The sequence below is a fragment of the Prionailurus viverrinus genome, chromosome C1, assembly GCF_022837055.1.
Source record: "Prionailurus viverrinus isolate Anna chromosome C1, UM_Priviv_1.0, whole genome shotgun sequence".
In the NCBI taxonomy this organism is placed as follows: Eukaryota; Metazoa; Chordata; class Mammalia; order Carnivora; family Felidae; genus Prionailurus; species Prionailurus viverrinus.
Window position 1 is genome coordinate 47,569,942 of NC_062568.1, and position 24,860 is coordinate 47,594,801.

General features: G+C 38.7%; 2 protein-coding genes across 2 annotated transcripts in view; one reads left to right on the forward strand and one right to left on the reverse strand.

Annotated features, from left to right (window-relative positions):
• Positions 1-3,767, forward strand: part of CERKL (ceramide kinase like) — a 106,030-nt gene extending 102,263 nt beyond the window's left edge. Inside the window, exons 12-13 of the mRNA XM_047869541.1 lie at positions 2,860-3,035; positions 3,686-3,767. Of these exons, the coding sequence (XP_047725497.1) occupies positions 2,860-3,035; positions 3,686-3,767 (258 nt within the window). The remainder of the gene's footprint in view (positions 1-2,859; positions 3,036-3,685) is intronic.
• ITGA4 (integrin subunit alpha 4) overlaps positions 2,834-24,860 on the reverse strand; it is a 95,695-nt gene continuing 73,668 nt past the window's right edge. Inside the window, exons 18-28 of the mRNA XM_047869539.1 lie at positions 20,129-20,279; positions 17,957-18,052; positions 17,192-17,271; positions 16,738-16,827; positions 14,127-14,217; positions 11,480-11,587; positions 10,337-10,462; positions 9,612-9,731; positions 7,443-7,541; positions 6,939-7,058; positions 2,834-6,327 (exon numbers count right to left, since the gene is read on the reverse strand). Of these exons, the coding sequence (XP_047725495.1) occupies positions 6,229-6,327; positions 6,939-7,058; positions 7,443-7,541; positions 9,612-9,731; positions 10,337-10,462; positions 11,480-11,587; positions 14,127-14,217; positions 16,738-16,827; positions 17,192-17,271; positions 17,957-18,052; positions 20,129-20,279 (1,180 nt within the window). The 3' untranslated portion in view covers positions 2,834-6,228. The remainder of the gene's footprint in view (positions 6,328-6,938; positions 7,059-7,442; positions 7,542-9,611; positions 9,732-10,336; positions 10,463-11,479; positions 11,588-14,126; positions 14,218-16,737; positions 16,828-17,191; positions 17,272-17,956; positions 18,053-20,128; positions 20,280-24,860) is intronic.

Sequence of the window (24,860 nt, forward strand, 5' to 3'; positions counted from 1 at the left end):
ATTGTTTCTGGTAGGGAGTTTAAGACCCTCAAATGTTAGTCCTTCCTTGAGGACTTGTGTGCTGCCTTGTCGTTCTCTTGTGATACCTTGTCCTGAGTGTGTCCTCCCCCTTGTTTGAGCCACCGTCTGAGCTTTGCACACTTTGGAGGTTCTGTTTTCTCTGCTGATCGTAGGACCACTGTGCTTTCCTGTGTGCTCAAGTTGTGAAACCCACGCATCTGGAGTCCGGCACGTTCACAGCTGACCTTATTGTCTTTCCCCTAAAGGTGCTCCTTCTATGATTCCCTGCACAGGGCGATGGTGTGAAACTCTACCCATCCTGGAGTTACTCTGGATTCCTCTCCCTCTCTTAATCCGTACAACCAGCCCACCAATTAGTTCTGTTCGTTCTCCTCTCTGATGTTTCTGAAATTTCTTTCACCTTAATTTGAACCTTAATCCCTTCTTACAGCAACCTCCTTCTGATCTTCCTTTTTCTCTGGTCTTGTGTTCCACACTTAATTCTACAGGGACTTTTCTAAAACACTTAACCTGTTTCTCTCCTGCTGAATTCTTCAATGCCTTGCTCATTCTTGTCAAGATGACATCTCATTTCCTCAGCATAGAATTCATGGCCCTTTTATTCTGGCCGTTATGTTGCCTCACCTCTGGCCATCCTCGCCAGATTTCCTATGTTTTGGCCATTGTACTCGTGTTAGGGCTGCCATGACAGATATGATAGATTTGGGTGCCTTAACAGAAATCTATTTTTTATAATTCTGAGGATAAGAAGTCCAAGATGGTGTTGACAGGTCTGATTTCTCCCAAGGCCTCTCTCCTTGGCTTAGAGATGTCTGCTTTCTGGCTATGTCTTCACGTGGTCTTTCCTGTATGCATGCACATCCCTTAGTGTCTGTATGTCCCAATTTCTTCCTTTAAGGACACCAGTCATAGCGGATTAGGGCCTACCCTAAAAACCTCCTTTTAATCATGCCTTTAAAGACCTTATCTCTAACTGTGGTTACATTCTAAGGTATAAGGGGTTATGATATCAACTTATGACTTTGAGGGAGAGACCCAATTCAGCCCATGATACCATCTATGTCTCTAAAAAAAAAAAAAAAAAAAAAAAAAAATCAAACACAGGCATTTATATCTTCTGTAAAAGTAAGTGACAGAACACCACTATTACAATATCACAGTATGCTCAATGTTTTGTAATTGTGTGATGATTGCCGTATCTCCATACTTATTAGCAAATGTTTCCTCTCCAAATCTTCCTCCCTTCTCCTCCTTCAGGCTAACTCTTCTGTGTTAAGACTCCTTCACATGGGAAGCTCACTCAACATCCTGGGCCTGTTTGCCTCTTGTTTCTGTCCTTTAACTCTATGCTTACACCATCATGGCACTTGTATGTATCACAATTTTAACTGTTCACTTCTCTTCCTCACATCTTAAACATACCCTCACATGAGGTATTAAGCTCATGGCTCCCTAAAGTCCCATCTACCAATGTGGCTTCGTAGGAAATGAATTTGCTAGGATGCATGGAGCTTCATTTTGCGAAGTATGCACATGAAAACTGAGGATTTAAGATAATAGACTTACGGGTGGTGGCCATCACTTCTTGAAATCTCTTGGCTTACAGTTGTCTGCTGCAGTCTCTTTTGTCACATGGCATTCTTCTCTTTAAAGGACATCAGTCATATTGTATTAGGGCTCAACCAGATGACCTCATCTTAGCTCCATCACATCTGCAAAGACCCTCTTTCCAAATATGGTGACATTTACAGGCACCAAGAGTTAGGACTTCTACGTATTTTTATTGGGAATACAATTTAACCCATAGCAGCCAGTTATCAATGACTCATTTAAAACACATTCTTTTTTTACAAATTAACATGGAATGAGGTCCCCATGGCTTTATATCTGAGATGAAGGGAAGTCTAATGCAGTGACTGCCAAGCAGTTTCACAGAGAGCTACTTGGGGCACTCTAATTCTATACCTCAATTAGAACAGCCGATGCCACCATGTAAACCCAGTATAAACCATTACGTAATCCACTGCATTATACAGTATAAACTGTAAAATCTGCTGGACTTAGGTTTCTACATATGTAAAATAAGGGTGTGGGGGAGAATGTTAGTTTTCTGTCAACTTTAAAATTCTGTACCTCACTGAGGTTCATATGTGGAAGGGGGAAAAAAACAATGGGAGTAAACCCCATGTCATTTGCCTAAAAAGTGAAATAAATGAGTTATTATTGTACATTGCTACTAAAAAGGTATTTGGCTATATTATTTATGGGAATAAATATTTTTCCACTAAACTTTCCTTAAACAAGAAAAATGGAAATTTGAAGATACTTTGTACCATGTGAAGTGCTCAGAAAACAAACAACTGTCTTGCAACATGTGTGCATCTTTAAAGTGGGAAATGAGGCAGGAAGAACACCTGCAAAACTCACATCAGATCGACTTTCTCTTTTCTCCTTCATAAGCTTAGACCGAGGTTCTTCCTAATTAAATTCTAAGTGTGAAACTTAAGAGTTTGCTTGACCTCACCCATACAAGTTGACAAGTTAGTGGGATTATATAAATCTTCTGTGTCAACAGCTATTAAAAACTCAGTCTTTAATTGGAAATTGTATGCTACTGTATACAAATGCATACACATCTACTATTGGTCATAAAACAGGTTTGCCAGTAGCTAGATCTACCAAAGAAATTGGGGATCCCTGGCATGGACTTTCAATGCTATAACAATGTCATCATGCATGTTGATATTTACATGCAAGAGAGAACACGGTGAACTTTCTTTTCATTAGCAGTGTAGGGATAAAGCAAGTACCATGATGATTTACATTTGTTTTATTTAGTTCAATTTTCCATTTGTTGAGACTTACACTGTTGAAGAGGTTAAAGTTCGTCCGAGGACTAATAGCGCACCCAATCTAGAGGAGGATGCTGGGAGGCATGCAGCTGCTTCAGAAAACAATTTCCCTTGGAATGTAGATGGTGATTTAGTGGAAGTCGCATCAGAGGTCCATGTTAAGTAAGTGTAATTATTTCCCCGCCTTAAGTGTCCACCAGTAGACACAAAACTGAGTGCAATGGAAGTCTCCTTGTCGTGACTATTTTTTTTTTTTAGATTAGTAAGTTAGGGAAGCATAAAAAGACCGATGTACAATTTTAATAAATAACTTTACACTTATTCAGTTATATACACCGAAAGCATTTTCATATAGACTCAACCACAATTTATGAGTCTCTATTGGCATTGTAAAATTATCATTCTCCCTAAACTATACAGATAATGCAGGATTACAGTTTACATTTGATATTTCCAGTCTTTCCAAAGCATTCAACTTACTTCATGCAGACACAATTGTACATACTGTCTAAGTAACAGGAACAACTGGCACAAACAAGTTTAAGACTATGCAAACTCATTGTTGGTAAGCATTATGCCTCAATGGGTAAAAAGTATGCAGGAGCACACCACTAGCTGTGAGCTTTCTATGGGCACAAATGCCTGGATTTTATAGTAATCACTGGTGCTGAGTTATCAGGCCCCCCAGTTTTACAAGATTGCAGCTCTTCCAATGTTTAACTATCGGTAGATTTGTATTGGGTATCATGTACCATACTCTATAGGTGAACAATGATAGGTTGATGAAATAATCACACCTATCTTTTTTACAGATTACACCCAAGACTTATCAATCTTTATGGAGGAAGCATGGAAGAAATGAATGATTCTGAAGTTAACTGTAATTGTTTATAAAAGGAATGTACAAAATAGAATTTTAATGGGAGGGAATATGGTCATTCTTTAAACATAGCCTAATAGGAAACAAAATTCTTATTTTTTAAAGAAATTTGCTATTTTGTTACTAAAAATTAGCTTCTAGAGCTTAAAAAAATTAGGCAATATAACGATTTAAATTATGGGTTTTGGAAAGCATTGGAATGGAAACTATTTCATATACTTAAAACATGTAAATTCTTTTACTTTGGAGTTATTGATTTTACAGGATGATTGTTTTAACTTTTCAGGATTTGAGTCCATCAGTCCTGACATGAAATTTCCTGTAGCCTGGTACACGTGGACTAGAGTTTATGTAAGGATGCCCTGATGAGGTACTAATCTAGATTTCAAATCTTTCCAACATCTACATTATTTGCCAAAAAAGGAAAGAAATTGTTATGGTACCAATTTTGTGACTATTCCCTGAAAGTTGAAAACTGTTGATTTTCTTTAAAGTGTTTTAAAATTTGTAACACAGATGAAATTTATAGCAAATTTTAAGTTACACAAAATATCACACGGTCTAGGAGATGCATTCTTTGTGCTTCTGAAAGTCCTGTTAGCCAACAATTATAACACATTGGTTTCAATGTACTCAGTAATACCGAAAATGCTATCATTTCAGAAAAGAGCCAAATTTCAATTGCCTCAGGGATCATCCTCCACCACTGATCCCAGAGGTTCTCCTGAAAGACTTACTTTGTTTTTTAGGTAATGAAAAAACAGATCTTTTGCTTATATAAAGGGTTGTTTTGAAAGCTTAATTACTACCGGTAGACAGTGAGTTCAGGAGGTTTCCTGCTCTCAGCATTTGAGGAGTGAAACCCAGTCACTTTCACAACCTTGTTCTGGGGCCAGCAATTATATACTGAGGGCTTGTGAAGAGGTAACTTCTAGAAATTTCAGCTGAGAGAGACAGCTGGTGGCAGGGCTTCCGCTAAGGAGATATTTTCCCTAATAGCTAAATTAGAGGGAAGTCTTACTATCTGATCACTTCCAATAAGATTTTCAAAATTGCCTACAGCTTCCTTATAGAGGTTATAAAGACAGAATAAATAAATTCAGATGAAATTATAATCTGCAGCTATCAGAATCTAGGTCATATGCATGAATAACTATTATAAAAAATGTATCTGCAAATGAAAAGGCAATATTTCACTCGTCACTAAAACCTCTATGATGGAAATTTTGATGGCACATTTTATTCACTGAAAACAAGCAAAATCGGTAAAGTTAGATTTCTAAATTTTGTTTCTCTAGTTCCATGCAGAAGAGAATGCTCTTATAGACCTGATAAAAACACATTTAATACATAGATTTGAAGAGAAAGGGTAACATCTAAACAAGGAGGTGCATTTGCTTAATTTGATAGTCAATATTTTACTCAGTATCTAATTTATATGAAATACTGGCCTCTAATCAGTCTCTTTGTAGAGTTTTGGTTTTAAGAGTCATTAGTGAGGTACAGTTTCCATATTTTACATATATCAGTGTATTAATATTTGAAATATCAGCTAAAGTGCAATATTCACAATGTTTCAGAATATAAATTAGAATTTTTAAGTATTGTTTTCATAAGCAAAAAAATTTCACTGAAAATGGATTTTAGAAATTTACTCCTGGGTACCCTTAATAAAAATGTGTTCTAAGATGACTAGCAGATTTATACCTCTATAAACATATATTCTTTTAAAACATTATGTATATATACAGAAAGAAAAAAAAAACCCATAGCTGTATAAACAATTATTCAGAAGTCATCTTATTAAGCTCAAACCAGTGTATAAGTTCATTCTGAAGTTTGCTCATCAGGATCATAATCCTCCTACATAGTCTGAATAAATCAGAGCCCATCATGAAGGTATTACAAATAAAAGTGTTTAAAGATAAAATCCACTTTAAAACATTAGTGGTCTTCTTGTATCCATTCAAAAATTTAGGAACAGCTCTTGGAAGTATGTTCTCTGAAGATATTGAGGATTTTTCAAACAAGTCTCAAAGATCTATTAGAAATGAATCATTACCTATCCATGGAATTTATTTTACTGAAGCAAGCACATATGGTAAATAATTTCTTTTAAAGGAATGCTATTTCAAGTCCAAGACTTCTCCAAATGAGTTGTTTACTTCTTCAATATGATTGAATTCAGATGCAATATCTTCGAGGGATTACTTACCTTGAATAAATTGTATGCTTTAGTGTTTTTCTATCCATTTAAGAGCTGAAAGATTCTCTTTGGATATATTAAATATTCCCTTTGCAGTTATTTTCCTCTCGAAGAGTAATCATTGCGTAGATTTTTCATTTGCATGGAGACCCAATATGTCACAAGGTCATGAGTAAAAGAAGTACATAGAAGAAGTCAGTGTTGTAAACAACATCTTAAGTTTCTTTGGTTAACCTGAGTCCGTTGTCCTCTCAATTTGAAAGATGTCTTCAATCATCATCATTACTTTTGCTGTTAACGTAACTCCAACTGTCTCTTTTGTTTTCTTCTTGTAGGATAGATTTGTACTGTCTTTTAAAGAAACCAACCTGAAAATGGCATTGCATAATCATTAGTGTATTACTACAAACATATTACACTCCTATCAGATACCTGAAAACTCACTGTCCCGTGTAGACAGTAAAATCTAGATGGGAAATACTGGGTTTAAAGAGCATTATTTTTGTTACTCCGGGATTGCTCAGTGACCCACATTCTCCAAAATGGACATTAAAAATAATATGCAGTGTTTTCCAAATGCTTTTTTTATTTTTAATTAATTTTTATTTTTGAGAGAGAGGGAGACACAGAACCCAAGGCATGCTCTGAGCTGTCAGCACATAGCCTGATAGGGGGCTCAAACTCGTGAACCGTGAAAACATGACTTGAGCCGAAGTCAGATGCTTAACCGACTGAGCCACCCAGGCACCCCATCCAAATGCTTTTTTTTCCAGAACATCTTTCAAAACTAGTGTTATGGTCGGAATACTGGCTGAAGTCTGGAGAAATGGGAGATCAGTACTATATTCTCATTTGGGAATTTAAAAAGTTAACATTAAAAGTACTGCAATACTTTAATAACTTGGGAGTCACAAAAGTCACTTTGTGAAAGGCAAGAATGTTGTATTTGGTTTGACATTGGTAATTATTAATGACTTACCTTCCACATAACATACGAAATCAATAAAAGTAAAATAAGGCCAAGTAGCAAGCTACTTGAAATAATTGCTATTGTGAAATGACGTTTGGGTCTTTGATGATGTAGTCCTTCAAGGAAAACCTACATAAATTAATGAAAAGAAAGAGCCACCAGTTTAAAAGTTGCTTCTGTTCCTTGTGAAGCCCCACCCTCACCCCAACCCATGATTCCCATAGTAGTTTGAACAACCCGTCCCCTTCTCTTGCCGGTTCTAATAACCCTAGGAAACACTGGTAACTGTTGAGCTGGATGGCCTTGCACCATGGTTCTTCATCTGGTTAATGCTACCAAGTTTGCCTCCTGAACGAGCCATCTGTGTCCTTTCCTGGCACCAGTTGCGGAAAATGCCAAATCTCAGTAAACTATTTCAAGCCCTCCATGATCTAGTCAATCTATTTTCCTGACTAAACACCCCAGCAGGTTTTCCCTATAATTGTAATGTTTCAGGTAAAGTGGTAATCTTACATGTGCAACATTTTCATCCTTGTTTAGTTCAATAACTTTTGGATTAGGCTCTGGAAAAGCCGTTGCTCTTATCTCAAATGTGAGTGCTGAAGTCTCATCCTGTTAAATAAAAGAAAGATCACTGTAGCCTGACTCATAGTTTTATTTCATGAAGATGTACTAGTAATTTATCATGATCCTTACCTACGATCTCAGAATTTTACAACTTATCTTCCCCAGTGTATTTCACCACTTGTGGTTAATTGTAATGCAATGCTTTCTTTGCTTCCAAAGGCACAGCCGTGGTATTAATTTTCCTGGCATCATTTTGTTCAAATCCTTTTATTAAACATGACTACTTTGCAGATAACTTGATTTAGGTATTTGTAATAGCAGTGTGTTTTTTTCCTAGTCAGTCTTTTTCCCCAAAGGTGACTTTCTTCACCTGATAAATGGTTCCTCAAATTTATTTATTTATTTATTTATTTATTTATTTTTTTTTTTAATTTTTTTCTTCAACGTTTATTTATTTTTGGGACAGAGAGAGACAGAGCATGAACGGGGGAGGGGCAGAGAGAGAGGGAGACGCAGAATCGGAAACAGGCTCCAGGCTCCGAGCCATCAGCCCAGAGCCCGACGCGGGGCTCGAACTCACGGACCGTGAGATCGTGACCTGGCTGAAGTCGGACGCTTAACCGACTGCGCCACCCAGGCGCCCCTCAAATTTATTTTATCTAGGCTTTTCTTTTTTTCTAAAACAGTGTTATCATCTTGCTGTTGTAAAATACCTATAGTTTAATACCGTAATGGAAAAATATGATACAGGTAGTTATAGCATGCCAGTATAAAATTGGTAGGTGAACTCTGAGCTTTACTATCTAACAGACAGACTTTATAACCAAGAATCCATGGAGCTCAGGAATCTGGGGATGGGCTCCACAGACTCTAATGACCTTTTACAATTGCATGTAAAATTGAGGGTTTTTTCTCATATATGTATTCATTGAGGTAGATGAGAATATGTTGTTTACGAATTTTACTAAAGAAGTCTATGACCCTCAAAAGTTAAAACTACCACACAAATGTTATTTAATGTTTTGGAAAGAACACGGAGAATTTTAGGGGTAAAAATAGATTACATACTTTATTAAAGCAGTGGTTTCCAACAGGAATGCTTCTATCCCCTAGAGGACAGTCAGCAGTTTCTAGACTGTCAGGACTTGGGAAGTGGTGTACCAGCATCTAGTTTGTAGAGGCCAGCAATGGGCTAAACATCCTACAATGCACAGCACAGCACCTAACACGAAGGAATTATCTGGTCCAAAATGCCAGTAGTGCCCACTGTTTAGTAACCTGGACCTCAAGAGTAGGAGAGGGCAAACTGCTAAAGTTTAAATAACTTGAATGGTCTCCTAACAATTGTTAGCACAACTGGAATGACAACAGACTTCTTAATTCCCTATCTGCTGCATCTATTCCACCCCCCCCCCATCCTCTTTACCACTGTGTGGCTATTTCAAATACTCCTCTTGAAACAAAACAAAACCACCGATTTTCTTTGGCTTACTATATGCCATGCACTAAATGCTTTACAAAAAAAGTATCTCATTTAGTCTGTAACACCCCTGCAAGAGATTATCAGATGAGGAAATGGAAGAACAGAACTCCAGATAAAACTAATTTTATGTCAGTAATCATAAATATGCATACTCATTTCCAGGAAGAAGTCCAAGATGTTTATTTGTTATTGTACATTTCTGTTTTATTGTTGATGAATGTTGATGTTTTAGTTGGGTTTTATGAAAGTTTTGCTTCTTAAATTTTATGCATAATTTCAAGTAGTTTAGGAGAAACCTTAAGGTTAGATAAAATGTTAAGGTAGTCCATTTCTGTGACTTAATCAAGGTTCATAAATAGTTGGACATGCTTTCTAAAATAAACCTCTTAATTATTCCATAGTCTATTCTACAATCTTATCTGTTTAATTACAAAAACTGTATCATTTAGACCATCTATTCAGCTAAAGCGATAAACGGAAACACTTTTAGAGTTCCACTCCCAATTTTACTATTCATACCTTTTTAATTACTTCAATGCCTCCTCACATACCATCCTACCTAAATAAGATGCCTGAATCTGTAGATTCTGTATAAACTTAGCCACAAAGTTGTCATTGTATTTTAGACTTACCATTTCTGAAAGAGATGGGCGGCCTTCCAACTGCATGTGAACACTGGCTTCTTTTCCACTTTCCATATTCCCAAAATTACATAAAAGACTTAAACAGTATGGATCAGCTTTTATGCAGAACTTGAAAAAAATAACCAAAAAGCTACATTAAAACTTTTTTAAAGACGGCTAAAATATTTTACATGGAATTAAATATCTCCCATTAGTGGAGTTTGTTTTATAAATTATAACAAGAAGTATTTGAACTTGAAGCATGTGGTCTCATTCTTATGAACTTAACCTTCGGAGACAGAGTTACAACAAAGACTCCTAATCAGAGCCTTGCTAAGTCACATGTTCCATATTCCTTGTTAAACTTGGATTATTTGAATGTGAGATGGCTTCCTGGGGGTTTGTTTTTTTCATAAATTCACTAATATGAAAGGAGTGATAATCTCATGCCACAAAGTCTGCTCAGCTGAGTACTATATCTTGGCCTTCTACAGGGTCTGGAACAATGTCTGGCTGGCATGAAGTAGGCATTGGTTTAGCTAAATAATGAAATTGTATAGTATATTTAACCCTGGGTCTATCTCTCCCATCATGTCTATTCCTCCCATGCAAGTGTATTAATTTGTTTCTTTCCTACACTCAGCTGACAGTTCAAACCCAGTGGTTCTTGGTTTTAAGGTTTCACTTCTGTGTGTTGGAAAGCAAAACCTACAACCTAAAAAAATGAAACTTACCAATAGCTTCTTATCAGTCTTTGACAAGAATCTGAAAATGTCTTTCAGGGTCTCCAGTGGACCTTTATCCTGCTCTGATGCACACTTTCTTTGATAACTTTTAAAATGGCAATCTCCAGCAGTAGTCTATAAAGACAGAAAAATGTTACTCCATATTGGAAAGAACGGCAGAAGCTACACGGTCTTGAAAGGTCCAATTGGTTACCTTTTCTAAAATATATCAAGTATCTCTGAATTGTGAAAATATCTTTTGGACAGATTTGGGAAAGATTAAGTCTCTATGGCACAAACACAAAAACCCAGAGACATTTTAACAAGGTGGGATACAGATGCTAAAGTGATACAGGGCCTAACCTTACAGAAATTAAAGGCAATGTAAAAAATGGACATTTGGACATTACCATGAAATTAAAATTTCTTTTGCTTTAGACACAAAACAGTAACATATCAGCATATCCTACTGTCTAAATCTGGAATTCAAGTAAATTTTAAAATTAGATCTCGAATCTACATAGCAGATTTATTTGTTGGCTGGTTGTCTGGAAGATGGTAAGCTAAAATAATTCTGATGTAATCATCAACATAAGAATATTAATTCTTTTTTTAAAAAAAAGGCTGGGGCGCCTGGGTGGCACAGTCGGTTAAGCGTCTGACTTCAGCCAGGTCACGATCTTGCGGTCTGAGTTCGAGCCCCGCGTCAGGCTCTGGGCTGATGGCTCGGAGCCTGGAGCCTGTTTCCAATTCCGTGTCTCCCTCTCTCTCTGCCCCTCCCCCATTCATGCTCTGTCTCTCTCTGTCCCAAAAATAAATAAAAAACGTTGAAAAAAAATTTTAAAAAAGGCTGAAATACTGATTTTCCAACAGCAGCCTCAAGATTTATAGAGAATCTCACCAACAATTACTTCCACAGGGCCATTTCACAAAGAAAACGCACTGAAGATGCTAGAGCAGAGTTCTGTTCTATACTGTATACGTCAAATGCAGAAGTTGCTACAGCCTCACAGTTCTATGTAATGTATAACACTCAAAGTATATTCAGTAATTGCATGGCGAATTCACAGCTTACAGTGGGACTCAAACACGTTAACAGACATATCCATTTTAGCAATATTACTTAGGTTAAAGGAAGGAACCCATTTTTACCTGGACATCCAAAAGGTTGAACAGCTTATCAGTTTGGGGGGCAAAAGAATTTGGTACCATTATTTCCACACTAACATTTGGAGCCATGCTATGGCCAGTGTTGATAACCTGATAAGGAGGAAAAGTTTTTGTTTTAGCAACTTAAGAATATTTTTCGTAAACATAGGTACAGATATCAATGATTTTTCAGGGGGAGGCATGGGTTTCATGCAACATTTATAGTGCTGGTGGTTTGCAGTTGGCAGTTGCATAGCAAAAGGAGACAGAATATCCATATCCAGAACTTTAAAAATGTTTGCTAATAATTTATTCATTATTCCTAGCCCTCTCCTTGATATTGATTAGGCTGAAACGTCCAGGCTGATAATTATTGCAGAAATAGTCTAAAGAAAAAGACAACAGCATACATTTGTATGGGACATTATGTGTCTAAAAAAACCATGATCGATTGATCCTCACAAGCGTCCCATGAGGTGAGCTGACGTTTTATTATTCTCCAGCTCAGGAAAAGTCTCAGAGATGTGAATGATGTGCCTAAGATGGTTAAAAAGTGACAAGAATTAGGACCAAAACTCAGGTATTCTAATTCTCAGTCTTATTTTCACAAAACCACTTTGTTGAGAGGATAATCATCACAGTAAGCGAATAAGAATATATTTTAGTTCAGGGTAATGATGATGCTGATACACTCAGAAAATCAGAAGGGGGTAGGTTATTGGGTTTTAATAGTAATGCACATCTAGCCTTTTAAGAATAACGCATGGGGGGGGGCACCCGGGTGGCTCAGTGCGTTGAGCGTCCAACTTCGGCTCAGGTCATGATCTCACGGTTCGTGAGTTCAAGTCCCACTTTGGCTCTGGGCTCTGTGCGGACAGCTGAGAGCCTGCTTCAGATTCTATGTCTCCTCTCTCTCTCTGCCCATCCCCTGCTTGCACTCTCTCTCTCTCAAATATAAACATTGAAATTAAAAAAAAAAGAATGCGTAGTTATGGGGCACCTGAATGGCTCAGTCGGTTAAGCATGCGACTCTTGGTTTCAGCTCAGGTCATGAGTTCAAGCCCCATGTCTCTTTCTGCCCCTCCCCCACTTGCTCTGTCTCTCTTTCTCTCTCTCAAAATGAATGAATAAAGAATAATGCATAGGTAGATGATATTTCTTTATTGATAAATCTTGGGATTGCAGCTCCCTGAAGAAGGAAATTGGGCCAAAATAATTGCCATCTGGGCATGTAACTATGGAACCAATACAATATCTGATGTTCCACAGAATCTGAATGAAACAGCATCACTCATAGATCTGCAGTAATCTTTAGAATGCACATGACCTAGAAGAACAAATGTGTACCTGGCCTATGAAAACTGCTAGGCCCTGGAGGCACAGGGCACTTGCAAAAGGCAGTTTCAAGCAGTGGGTAACCAGCACTGCCCAGACCCTCAGACGACATCTTCCTCATGCCTGCAAATGATCAGTCTAACCTAAAATATTCTTCACCTTTGTCTAGTAATGTTGAGACCTTTAAGAACATTTTCAAACTTGCACAGCCTCACCAAACCTAGAGATTCAAAGTACCTCCCGTCCCAGTCACTCCACTGTAATTTAACTGGAAAAAAACCTATTATAAATTAATAAATAGACCTTCTAGAGTTTAGCACAGTTTCTGTTTTAGTTTAACAGAGCACAAACTCCCACTGGGCTCTGACAGGAGCATTTCTTGGGACTTCAAAGTAGAAAGCTATATTTTTCAACACTGATGTACATTAGTATAACATAAAGTTGGGTATACGTAGACTCAGTAGGATTCCAAGGTCATTCTCTAAATCTGAGGCAGGGCCCAGGAATTTGCATTTTGAAAAAGTACCTCAAGTGATTCTGATTCTGATATCCATTTTTAAAAGCACTGCCTTACCAAAAAAAAAAAAAAATGACCTTACAAAATATTAATGTACCTAAATCTAGACTCACTGACATTCTATAGATTGTTCTATGGCTCTAAGAATGTTTGGGCAGTGCTTTTGGTTCAAAAAATGTTTTTGTGGCCATTATCTCCAACTATCACCATCCATGATGCATCAAAACTTTGACAGTAAACATTAAAAAAAAGTTTAGCTTTATATTAATATGTTTGGATAATGATACTCTTTTTAAAAAGATTATTTAATAAATGACACATCACTTATGACAGGCCATCTACCTATGGCCTAAAAGGCTGACCAAGCAGATCTTAAATGGAGATGCAGGAGGTAAGAGCTTCCTTTACTGGGTAATGTCAGCGCTTATATAAAAGCTTGAATCAGAAGAGAGTTCATGGATTTACACCTCAACCTATCCTGATTTCTGTGTGCATCTCGAGTGGATGCAGTTCCTCCCATAACTTTGTGTGTTTCAGCAGTTACCTCCATTCCTGTGTTTGCTCCTTCCCACTGTATTGTAAGGAATTGTGGGCTTCAGTAACAGGATAGAGATAAGGGTTGGGAGGGTGGCAGGGGGAAGCAAGAACCCAGGAGGAAAGTCCATGAGTAACCGTGCTGCTGTCAGCCAGGGGGGTCCTGGGCTGAGGGACATCACAGCATATGATGTCCTCTGGAGCCATACAGCAGGAACAAGCTCTCAGTTTGTTACAAATATCCCAACAATCAACTTCTCTTACATGAAAAGTGAAGTTCATTTTCTCTGACATGCATGTTTCAGGCTCATTTTCTTCCTTTGGTCCATACACAAATGAAGTTGGGTTTACAAACCTGAAAGAAACAAATTCAAATTTGATTGGTCTTACTTGATGGAGTATTATCAACAGTCTTTCTCTTTGGTCTGGATTATTGCATCTCTCTTAAATATGGCATTTAAGACTATATTCCCAACTATAGATGCCTCCTAAGCACCACTGAATATTTTTGGTTTCTTGGTAAGATAAGAATTTAGTGAAATGTAATGAAAGCAGAAAGCCATGTGCTCTTTCTCACTAATATCCTCTGTTTGTCTTCCCAGCACTGACCATTCCTTCTCTCTTAGTTCTCAAATGATTCACATCAATTTGACAATTAGGAGAAAATTCTTAGCTTTTCCCTACAATTCTATTATCTTCCTATAAATCAACCTATTTTACCTATTTTTGAGTTTTTTTTTTTTTAAGTTTCATTATTTGGGAGGTGGGGAGAGTGAGTGAGTGAATGAATGAATGAATGAATGAAACCCAAGCAGGTTCCTCACTATCAGTGCAAAGCCTGACATGGGGCTCAATCTCACAATTGTGGGAAGATGACCTGAGCAGAAATCAAGAGTCAGACGCTAAACTGACTGAGCCACTCAGGCGCCCTGGAGTTCTTTCTATAATCCAATTTCTGCTGGCTATTTGTAATGAAACCCAAGGTAGGAGAACAGTTCAAACGTCAGTAAGTATGGTCAACTTTTTGGTTAAGAATACAAGGTTGTCATTCTTTTGCCTGTGATTAGACATATACATCAGTAGTGGACTTTAAGAAGTATTTTTCTTGGGAATCCCAACTCTAGCAGTTGCCTTCATTTGTCAGCTAATGTGAAGTAATACATGTTAAAGACTGGTTACACAGAAATACTGAAATGCTATAGATTTAGGCAGTTTTATACTCAGAACATTTCTTGCCCAAAATCATACGTAAAGGACACTCCTCATAAGAGGATCAAGAAAAGGAGGTGAGAGATGAGGCTTCAAAACCAGGAATATGCCATCAGCTCTTCTCTGCTCCCCACTGACTCACTAGATTCTCTCCTGAATGGCTTCCTCTTTCTTCTGCTTGTTTTATCTTGCAAACTTGATACTCTATATTTTCAGTTGCAGACACCATTTTTATTAAAAAAAATTTTTTAATGTTTATTTTTGAGAGAGACAGAGCATGAGCAAGGGAGGGGCAGAGAGGGAGACACAGAATCTGAAGCAAACTTCAGGCTCTGAGCTGTCAGCACAGAGTCCGATGTGGGGCTCGAACTCACAAGTCATGTTCATGACCTCATCCGAACTTGGACACTTAAACGACTGAGCTACCCAGTGCCCCATCATTTTTTCTTTATATAATTACATGTCATCTCTATGGGTGATTAAAAAATGATTGGCGATGGTTTTATTTACAGCAACAAGAAAAGCTCATCAGTCCATGTGTTTGGTATCTCCTATCTTCTATTCCTTTAAAAATAATGGTTTTGGGGCGCCTGGGTGGCGCAGTTGGTTAAGCGTCAGACTTCAGCCAGGTCACGATCTTGCGGTCCGTGAGTTCGAGCCCCGCGTCAGGCTCTGGGCTGATGGCTCAGCCTGGAGCCTGTTTCCGATTCTGTGTCTCCCTCTCTCTGTGCCCCTCCCCCGTTCATGCTCTGTCTCTCTCTGTCCCAAAAATAAATAAACGTTGAAAAAAAAATTTAAAAATAATGGTTTTAAAGACTAATAGCCTGAGTCATTTCCAATAAAATCACAAAAGGTTTTCTCAATACCCTTTAAATCTTTCTCCATACATTTCCTTCTTGATCTGAGGAGGGTCCACACAATCAATCACTAACATTGCGGGGAACCAGTGAATGCTGGCTCCGAGGCCACAAGTGAGAAACTCCATAATTTATGGGTATGGAGAGTGGACAGGGAACACCTTGCAGCTGGCTCTCTCATAACTCAATCGTTTTGGCACAGAAGTAGATGTGGGCTCTGGAGAGTGGTGATTTGACTAAGCTTATGCTTCTCTGAACTTCACGCTTGCCATAGCCACTGAGCTTGATTCATTCCAATTGAATGCTGCCCCACACTGGGGCCCCTGGCCTGCACAGCATAAAACTGAAAGGTTGGGCATGACCTGCTAGAGGCTTATGGGACTTTTCCAATAAGAAATCTCCAATTGGGTACTAGTTTGAAGAAGTCTCAGTAATGATTATAGAGTGCATGAAAATAACGAACAGATAAGCAAGGGAATGCAACACTTAAGGTCTGGGCTAAGGGACAGAAACAGCATAGGATCTTTCCTTAAAAAAACTTAAATATATTTTAGACCAATAATGTAAGAAGAAACAGAATTTAAAATCTGCTTTCCAGGTTCCTGGGTGGCTCAGTCAGTTAAGCATCTGACTCTTGATTTCAGCTCAGGTCATGATCTCGTGGTTCATAAGACAGAGCCCTGTGTCTGGCTCTTCACTGACGGCGTTAAGCCTGCTCATTCTCTCTTTCTCAAAAATAAACCAACATCTGAAAAATGAAAAAATAAAATCAGCTCTCGGCTTTATAGGAGGCCTTAGTATTTACTTACCCATGAACAGATAGCATGACTTCATACTTGAGAGGTATTGCTAAAGTCACTTTGTTACGCTTCAGATTGTCCATTTCTCCTTCATTTGCACTACAGAAGCAAACAGAAGACACCCTGTTAGAATCCGTCAAGCATAAAAATCATCTTCAGAGAGAACTAATCACATACCATGTATACCTAATATACTTGGAGGCTTTGGGGAGTGGAGAAAAAAGCAGATGCAGTAGTAAGAAATGTTTATGACAGGGTTGGCAAAAATTTGCTCCCATTATTTACAGTGTTATTTGCTCCACAGACAGATTTTTTTTTCCTTAGATCACACAAGCGAAATTTTCTCCGGCAGACAATGGAACACAGCTCCAATGATTCTCCCTAACTCCCCCGCCCTACTGACACCCTAAAGTCAGGGGTCCATTTCCTTTAGCACAATTCTTTTTTTCACAATGAAACGTACCAGGTGGCATGCACTGTGATGTTGAGATCCTCTTCTGCTCTGCTGAGTGAGCTCCCATCCAGGAGAAAGCTAATATCTATCTGTAAAATGCAGAGAGGGACATGCCCATTTTTTTTTAATGTAGAAGTAATATTTTTTATAATCTGAATTTTAATTTCCCTTAATGTTTATGGTCTGTGGAATGCAGATTTGAGACTAAGTTCTGGAAGCACAGATTACCCCTCTCTTAGGCGGTGAGCTATGGGGACGCTGTTGGGTTTGTGGCAATTTTCAAGCACCAGCGTTTCCACAAGTGACACTCAGAGACAAAGCCGCCTCTAAATGTAAAGACAGGCAGGTCCAGACTGAAAAAATTAGAGATGCTTTAACAACTTGAGTGAGGACTCTTGCCAGTAACACCTTTTTGTATAGCAGAGGTAACATGCCTGGCAGATAGGACCACCTGGGGTGGAGAGGGGTGGGGGGAGTGTTGGAGAAGGGTGAGACAGGGTAGCAGAATCCTGATCCACACATTCACATGCCCATCTTGACACAAACATGTGCCCCCGCTTTTTTTAATTTTTTTTTTTCAGTGAACATTGCCAAGAATATAAACACAATATCAAAAATCTCAAGCCCAGTTGGTTGGAGTTTTATTTCATCACTTAGCTGCTTACTCTAAGCAAATAAATAATAATGGTAAATTTTATATTTGCATGTGGCATAAACATGGAAGAAATAGAAAATATTTTATATTCATGTTAGTAAAACATGCTAAATGCTTACCCTTGATAGGTGATCTACATATATATATCCAACACTGCAGTCGAGTTTTACTAAGCCAGCACTGTCTGTTACTTCACAGTTTATTTGTTTCTCTTCCTAAAAGGAAAAATGAAACAACTGGCTTAGGTAAGAAGGAAACCTGAAGTTTATAACATATGTTAGAAAATGGTTTTTTAAAAGAAAGTCATCCCTGAAGAATTTGCTCTCCTGGAAGACTTTTTTTTTCTGTTTACCTTGGGGATAAATAGAAATAAAAATAAAATTTATAAATATGTAAATAAAAATTTATAAATATGTGTGTCCATGGATACACATATATTGGTATATTTTAATACTCATGTAAATTTTCCACAGAATACTTCCTGGACCTGTAGCTTTCATCCCTGTTTGTATTCTCTATTTAATTCAAGATCCAGTTCCTTGAAAAACCTTGAAACAAGGAATTAAGGAAGTCCATATTTCTTTGGCCCTCTTGTCTGAGATGTGAGAACGTGACAAAGTATATAATTGTAATAACGGTCATCACAATTAGATATATATAGTCAAATATTCAGAGAAATGTATATAAATATACACTGTTAGCTATATACTGTAGATGTATATACACTAGACATGTATATATACTATACATACTATATAACATTCACATACACTGAATATTTGACTTTTCTCTCATACTATTGCAAATAGGCTGCCGATGCTCTAGAGAAAAGGGTAACTTATTTCTGAGGCGTCAAAGACCTCTCTACATGTCCTTGGTTTGAAGAGATGGCCTCTGGATAAGAGAGGAATACATTTGCTAAGGGATAAGATAGGCATCAAAAGAGAAAGTGACTGGGGCGCCTGGGTGGCGCAGTCGGTTGAGCGTCTGACTTCAGCCAGGTCACGATCTCGCGGTCCGTGAGTTCGAGCCCCGCGTCGGGCTCTGGGCTGATGGCTCAGAGCCTGGAGCCTGTTTCCGATTCTGTGTCTCCCTCTCTCTCTGCCCCTCCCCCGTTCGTGCTCTGTCTCTCTCTGTCCCAAAAATAAATAAACGTTGAAAAAAAAAAATTAAAAAAAAAAAAAAAAAGAGAAAGTGACAGGCTTTTCCCTTTGAAATCAACCTTATTAATGCCTGGATGATGGATTTAAGTGTTGACGATTGAGGCATGGTGGTAAGAACAGGTCTCTAGGTGCTTCAAACTCTTGTAGGAAAAGAGAAATTGCCTGTGATCTGGTTGGCACCAAGATGTCAGAATTTGTGGAAGACTGGTGGTTGTACAGTATTTGTTGGAAGTTCTTTGGGAACAATACTGGGCATGTGAACTTAAAATGAAGAGCAGTAACTATGGGAGCTCAGCTTAGAGGACCAATATTGCCTGTGCAGGGACCCCAGCCAAGAAGAGCAGGATCGTAGCACCAAATGAGCATGTCATCTGTGAGAAAAGCAATGGCACCCGAACAGCTTGCTTGGACAATTGGACAGTTGCGTCTCTCACAAAGTAGCATTTGGAAGCAGGAAGCTCTTTTGATCTCAGATCCCAAGGAACTTGTCATTTTGATCAGGAACATGAACGAAGTCTCAAAAATCAATGGAAGCTTGAGTGATAAGTCTGCATCTACCCCAAATATGTAGGCCTAACATTGATGAAATGCAGTATACCATTTACACTTTAATTTTTTTTTTTTCAACGTTTATTTATTTTTGGGACAGAGAGAGACAGAGCATGAACGGGGGAGGGGCAGAGAGAGAGGGAGACACAGAATCGGAAACAGGCTCCAGGCTCCGAGCCATCAGCCCAGAGCCCGACGCGGGGCTCGAACTCACGGACCGCGAGATCGTGACCTGCCTGGCCGAAGTCGGACGCTTAACCGACTGCGCCACCCAGGCGCCCCCATTTACACTTTAAAAAACGAATGCGAGGGGCGCCTGGGTGGCGCAGTCGGTTAAGCGTCCGACTTCGGCCAGGTCACGATCTCGCGGTCCGTGAGTTCGAGCCCCGCGTCGGGCTCTGGGCTGATGGCTCGGAGCCTGGAGCCTGTTTCCGATTCTGTGTCTCCCTCTCTCTCTGCCCCTCCCCCGTTCATGCTCTGTCTCTCTCTGTCCCAAAAATAAATAAAAAAAAAAAAACGTTGAAAAAAAATTAAAAAAAAAAAACAAAAACGAATGCGACTGTGGTTTTTGAAACTTACCAGATCTAAAATCTTAACAAAGTAAAGACCGGAGGGGAGTCTGATGTGCAGAGTCGTTTCGTACGCATCATCTCCAGCATTAAACAAGGACACGTTCAACATCAAGGTCTTCATACTTCCAACAGCAAGATAGGTCTTATTTTCATGTGGCCTGAAAATTGATGTTAATATTTAGTTCTTGTTTGGGAAATAAAAATCCCATCTCCTCGTTTATCCTGAACATACAATACTAATTTAGAAAAACACCATGGGGAGATGATCTCACGCAAGTAGATGCAAATTCATGCTTGAAAGAACTCAACTTCTCATGTTTCAGATAAATTCAGCCAACTATTACCCAGGAAGTTTGTTATTTTTAATTAGTTATAATTAAGCAAATCTGCTTTACATTTTCTGTTTCACTTCTTCTATACTTTAACAGATTTTTCTCATATTTCACAGTATTTTTTTCCCCAAAAGTGAAGATGTTTATTTCTTTTCTTTCTTTACCCTTGGAAAGACACTGAACTAGCTGTTGCCCAGACCGAAGGGGGAAATGGGGCGTAGTAGGAGAAAAGGAGAAGAGAGAGACTGCCTCCACCAAAACAGAGGATGTTTCGGTGGAGTGAGCACAGCGCATGAAAAGGACCGCCAGGCCCAGCAAGTGGGAGCCACTAGTCTGTCGCGCTACCTTCAATGTCTTAAGGCAGGCTGGCCACCTCTACCAAGAACCAGACCAAGTTAAACACAGAACTGCAGCCATGCTTCATCGTCCCGTGAACTGGAAAGAGAAGGTTGCTGTGAATCTAGACATAGGAGTGAGTGAGTTCAAGTTCTGGCTCTGGCCTAGTTCTTTTGGGTGGTAGAAGTCATTTAGCATTTTTAAGCCTCAGTCACCATCTGTAATAGTAATAATTACTATTACTGAAGGTTTGGCTCATGCACAGCCCACGAAATCCACAGAAAAATACCTTGATATATAAAAAACCTCAGGCTTAAGGAACTGATTCAAAGTATCACAGCAGGAATGTTCTAAAGTCTCAAGGTAAATGTCTGCACAGCCCAGTCTCTCTACCAGTTAGAGAATTAGAAGAGTCAAAGAAAACTTGTACACAATGATTCTATAATCTCTCCTTAAAGACAGACATTCTTAGATATTAATTTTTAACCAGTGAAGGATGTGACCCAAGGCAAAGCATCAGGTGAGGATAATACTAACAATTAGAAAGGTAAATATTCACCTAGTACCAGAGAAAGTTTCCCCATGTTTACATTGTATCATTCTAATCAACATCTGTATAGAAGATTAGTGTTTGGATAAACTAAACATACAGTCTGCATTTAATAGTTATTGCTGAATTGATTTCAAACAAAGGGTGTCTGGGAACAGAGTTTAAGAACAGGTTTCAAAATTTATGCTGTGAAGACACATGAATGACTGATCAACTGTAATTGGAAGCTCCTATATAATCATGACATTCATTATTCCAGATACAAAAATAAATTCCCACCCTTAGAGCATATACAGTAAAGGACAGATGTATAAACAAAATTTAAACAAATATTGTAAATACATGGAAAGGAGTTGTGAATAAGCAGCTTTGGGAAACCAAGGCAGGAACCACTTTTGCCTTAGGGTAGCAAAGGCATGTTGCTTCTTTTTTTTCTGCCATTCTGATTATTTAGATTTAATTTTGGGAGTACTTTTTTTTTTAATATAAAGGTATGAAAATTTCATGATTGAACATGACTTAATGTGGATTATACCCTTAACTGATTTCTCAAGTCCTCCTTCTGCAATCCAGTTTTCACGCTGCCAGGGAGGGTCACTTTACAGAAAGCAAACTGAGAAACTTAACAGAAACCCATGGGGGAGGGGAAGGAAAAAAAAAAAAAAGAGGTTAGAGTGGGAGAGAGCCAAAGCATAAGAGACTGTTAAAAACTGAGAACAAACGGAGGGTTGATGGGGGGTGGGAGGGAGGGGAGGGTGGGTGACGGGTATTGAGGAGGGCACCTTTTGGGATGAGCACTGGGTGTTGTATGGAAACCAATTTGACAATAAACTTCACATATTGAAAAAAAAAAAAAGAAAGCAAACTTGATAACGTCATAGGCCCACTTAATGTCCTTCAGCGCCTTCAAGACAGAGTGCTAACTTACTAGCACAGCACATGAGGCCTCACTACTCTGCACAACTCATTCCTTTGCTTGAGCCATACTTAACTGCAAACAGGTATCCAAACACCTGCGTTCTGTACCTTCTGTGAAGCTCTCTCTCTGCCTTTAACACCTTCCCTCTTCACGTCTCTGGGTGATTTGTTCATGTTCAAGACTCAGTGAAGTGTCAGTGTTACTAGTTCTCAGAAGTTTTTCCCGTGGATACTCAGTGCTAACCCCTATCACTCAGCACTGCATTCTCCCTAACAGAAGCAGCTTCTCCCTCTCCCAAAGCACACTGGACACCCCTATAAGGAAGTATTTTCGCATGGTTTGGCTTTTGTCATCACTAGAATAAGTTCTCCTAGACAGCAGATGCTAAATCATGATTACCACTGCTTTCTCAGAGCCTGCAAATGTAAGTAGTGTTCAAAAAATATACGTGGTATACAACTGTATCAAACATTTAAAAAGGGCTGGGTAACACTAAAGAAAAGAGTGGAGAAAATGCTGGATACAAGTTTGTAAAAAGTTCATTAACTCATCATGATAAATTCTACCAAGTTACAGTCATGGTTCTGTGTTCTGTGAATTCTTTTTTTTTTTTTTTTTTAATTTTTTTTTTTCTTTTTCAACGTTTTATTTATTTTTGAGACAGAGAGAGACAGAGCATGAACGGGGGGAGGGGCAGAGAGAGAGGGAGACACAGAATCAGAAACAGGCTCCAGGCCCTGAGCCATCAGCCCAGAGCCCGACGCGGGGCTCAAACTCACGGACCGCGAGATCGTGACCTGGCTGAAGTCGGATGCTTAACCGACTGCGCCACCCAGGCGCCCCAGTGTTCTGTGAATTCTAAGTGTTTCATTAAGTAAACATCTACTACATTCACATGATCTGTACCCCATCACACAACTGACATTGTAGTGGCAATACAATTGTTGAATTGACCAATACATTAATGGCAAGATCCATACTGGAAAGAGTATGATTTTTGAGAATTATTTTTATGAACCTCGGAATGGGCAAATTTTAGACACTTCTCCGTATTCTTTAACTTTAAATGGTATAGCTCTAAGAAGTTAGACAGTTCACTTAAACCTAAAAATTCTTCCCCTCTCATCCTGATTTTTTCTTCATTTTACACTTACTTATCACGATAGTACAAAGAGAAAAATATGCATATCCTAAGAGCACAGCTCAGTAATTACTATAAACTGAATGCATTGAAGAAAGGAGCACCCACATCAAGAAGACATATTAACGGCAGAATAGGATATTCTGCCCCCCCTTCCAGTTATTGTCCCCACCCATCATCTTCCTTTTATTAGTATCGACTGGCTTTGCCCAGTTTTATTTCATGTAAGTGGAATCACAGAGAATTTTTAAATATCAGGCTTTCTGTACTTAAAATTTTGCTTGTAACATTAATTTCTATTGATGCATGGAGTTCTAAATTGTTTATGCTCTCTGGTGTATAAATTGCAGTTTGTAAATATACCACATTTTATTTATCCATTCAATTATTGGGAATTTGGGCAATCCTAGTCTGGAGCTATTACAGTCTTTTGGTGAACATATAAATATAATTCTTTTGGGTTAGTCTGTCTCTGAGCAGACTGCTATAGTTTGTTAATCCAGGATTAACTCTTGAAAATCTCCAAATCTGGTTAAGTTTGGCAACCATCTTAAATTATACCAACAAACTATATTTAATAAAATATAGGGAATTATAGTGTATCAATAAATAAAAAATGTACCACAGAACTGTCATGTAAAAAGCCAACATCCCATAGAGTACGGTTTCAAAAACTGCCTACAGGCCAAATTTGGGCCCCTGTCCAGGTCTGTAATAAAGGTTTACTGAAATACAGCCATGCTCATTCATCTGTGGCCACTTCTGCACTATGATGGCAGAGTTGAGTAGCTGAGACAGACCTCTGTCCCACAGGGCCTGAAGTATTTACTATCTGTCCCTTCATGGAAAAAGTTTGCTGGCTATACCACAGACCAATCTGACTGAGAAATACCATTAGTTTCAAAATAAGCATACAACATAATAGGACTATATTTAAAATCTGTATTATTTTGGCAGTAACAAAGGCTTTGTTATCTCGGATGGCATCAGATGCAGCATCAGAGAAAACAATGCCTCAGACCTCATAATTCCTTGGTTGGTTCGGGAGACATTGAGGAGAAGGGAATGAGGAACATGTTCATACATAGCATCTCTAGTTTCTAAGCCCTGGGTTTGAGAAGTTGGAGCTTTTCTGCAAGGATGCGTATCAACTGAACAAAACAGTCACTCTAAACCATGGCTACCATTTCAGGTGGGAGAATGCCACTCTGTGGCAGCAGGCTCCATTTTTCCCACCATCGTAGGGAATGCCTGTGACTGATCACTCTTATGGCGTAAACCTTTACGTTACATAAGTACACGTCTGCTTGGTGGAGCTGTTAGAGGGCAGAGAGGGAAGGTGGGAGAACACGGCTGCCCTACATTACCCCCCACTGCTCTACAGTCCCGTCACAACTACAGGAGCCTAGGAGGTTCTAAAAGTAAACTTCAGCTTGACATTAAAGTTTAATTAAGACTTGT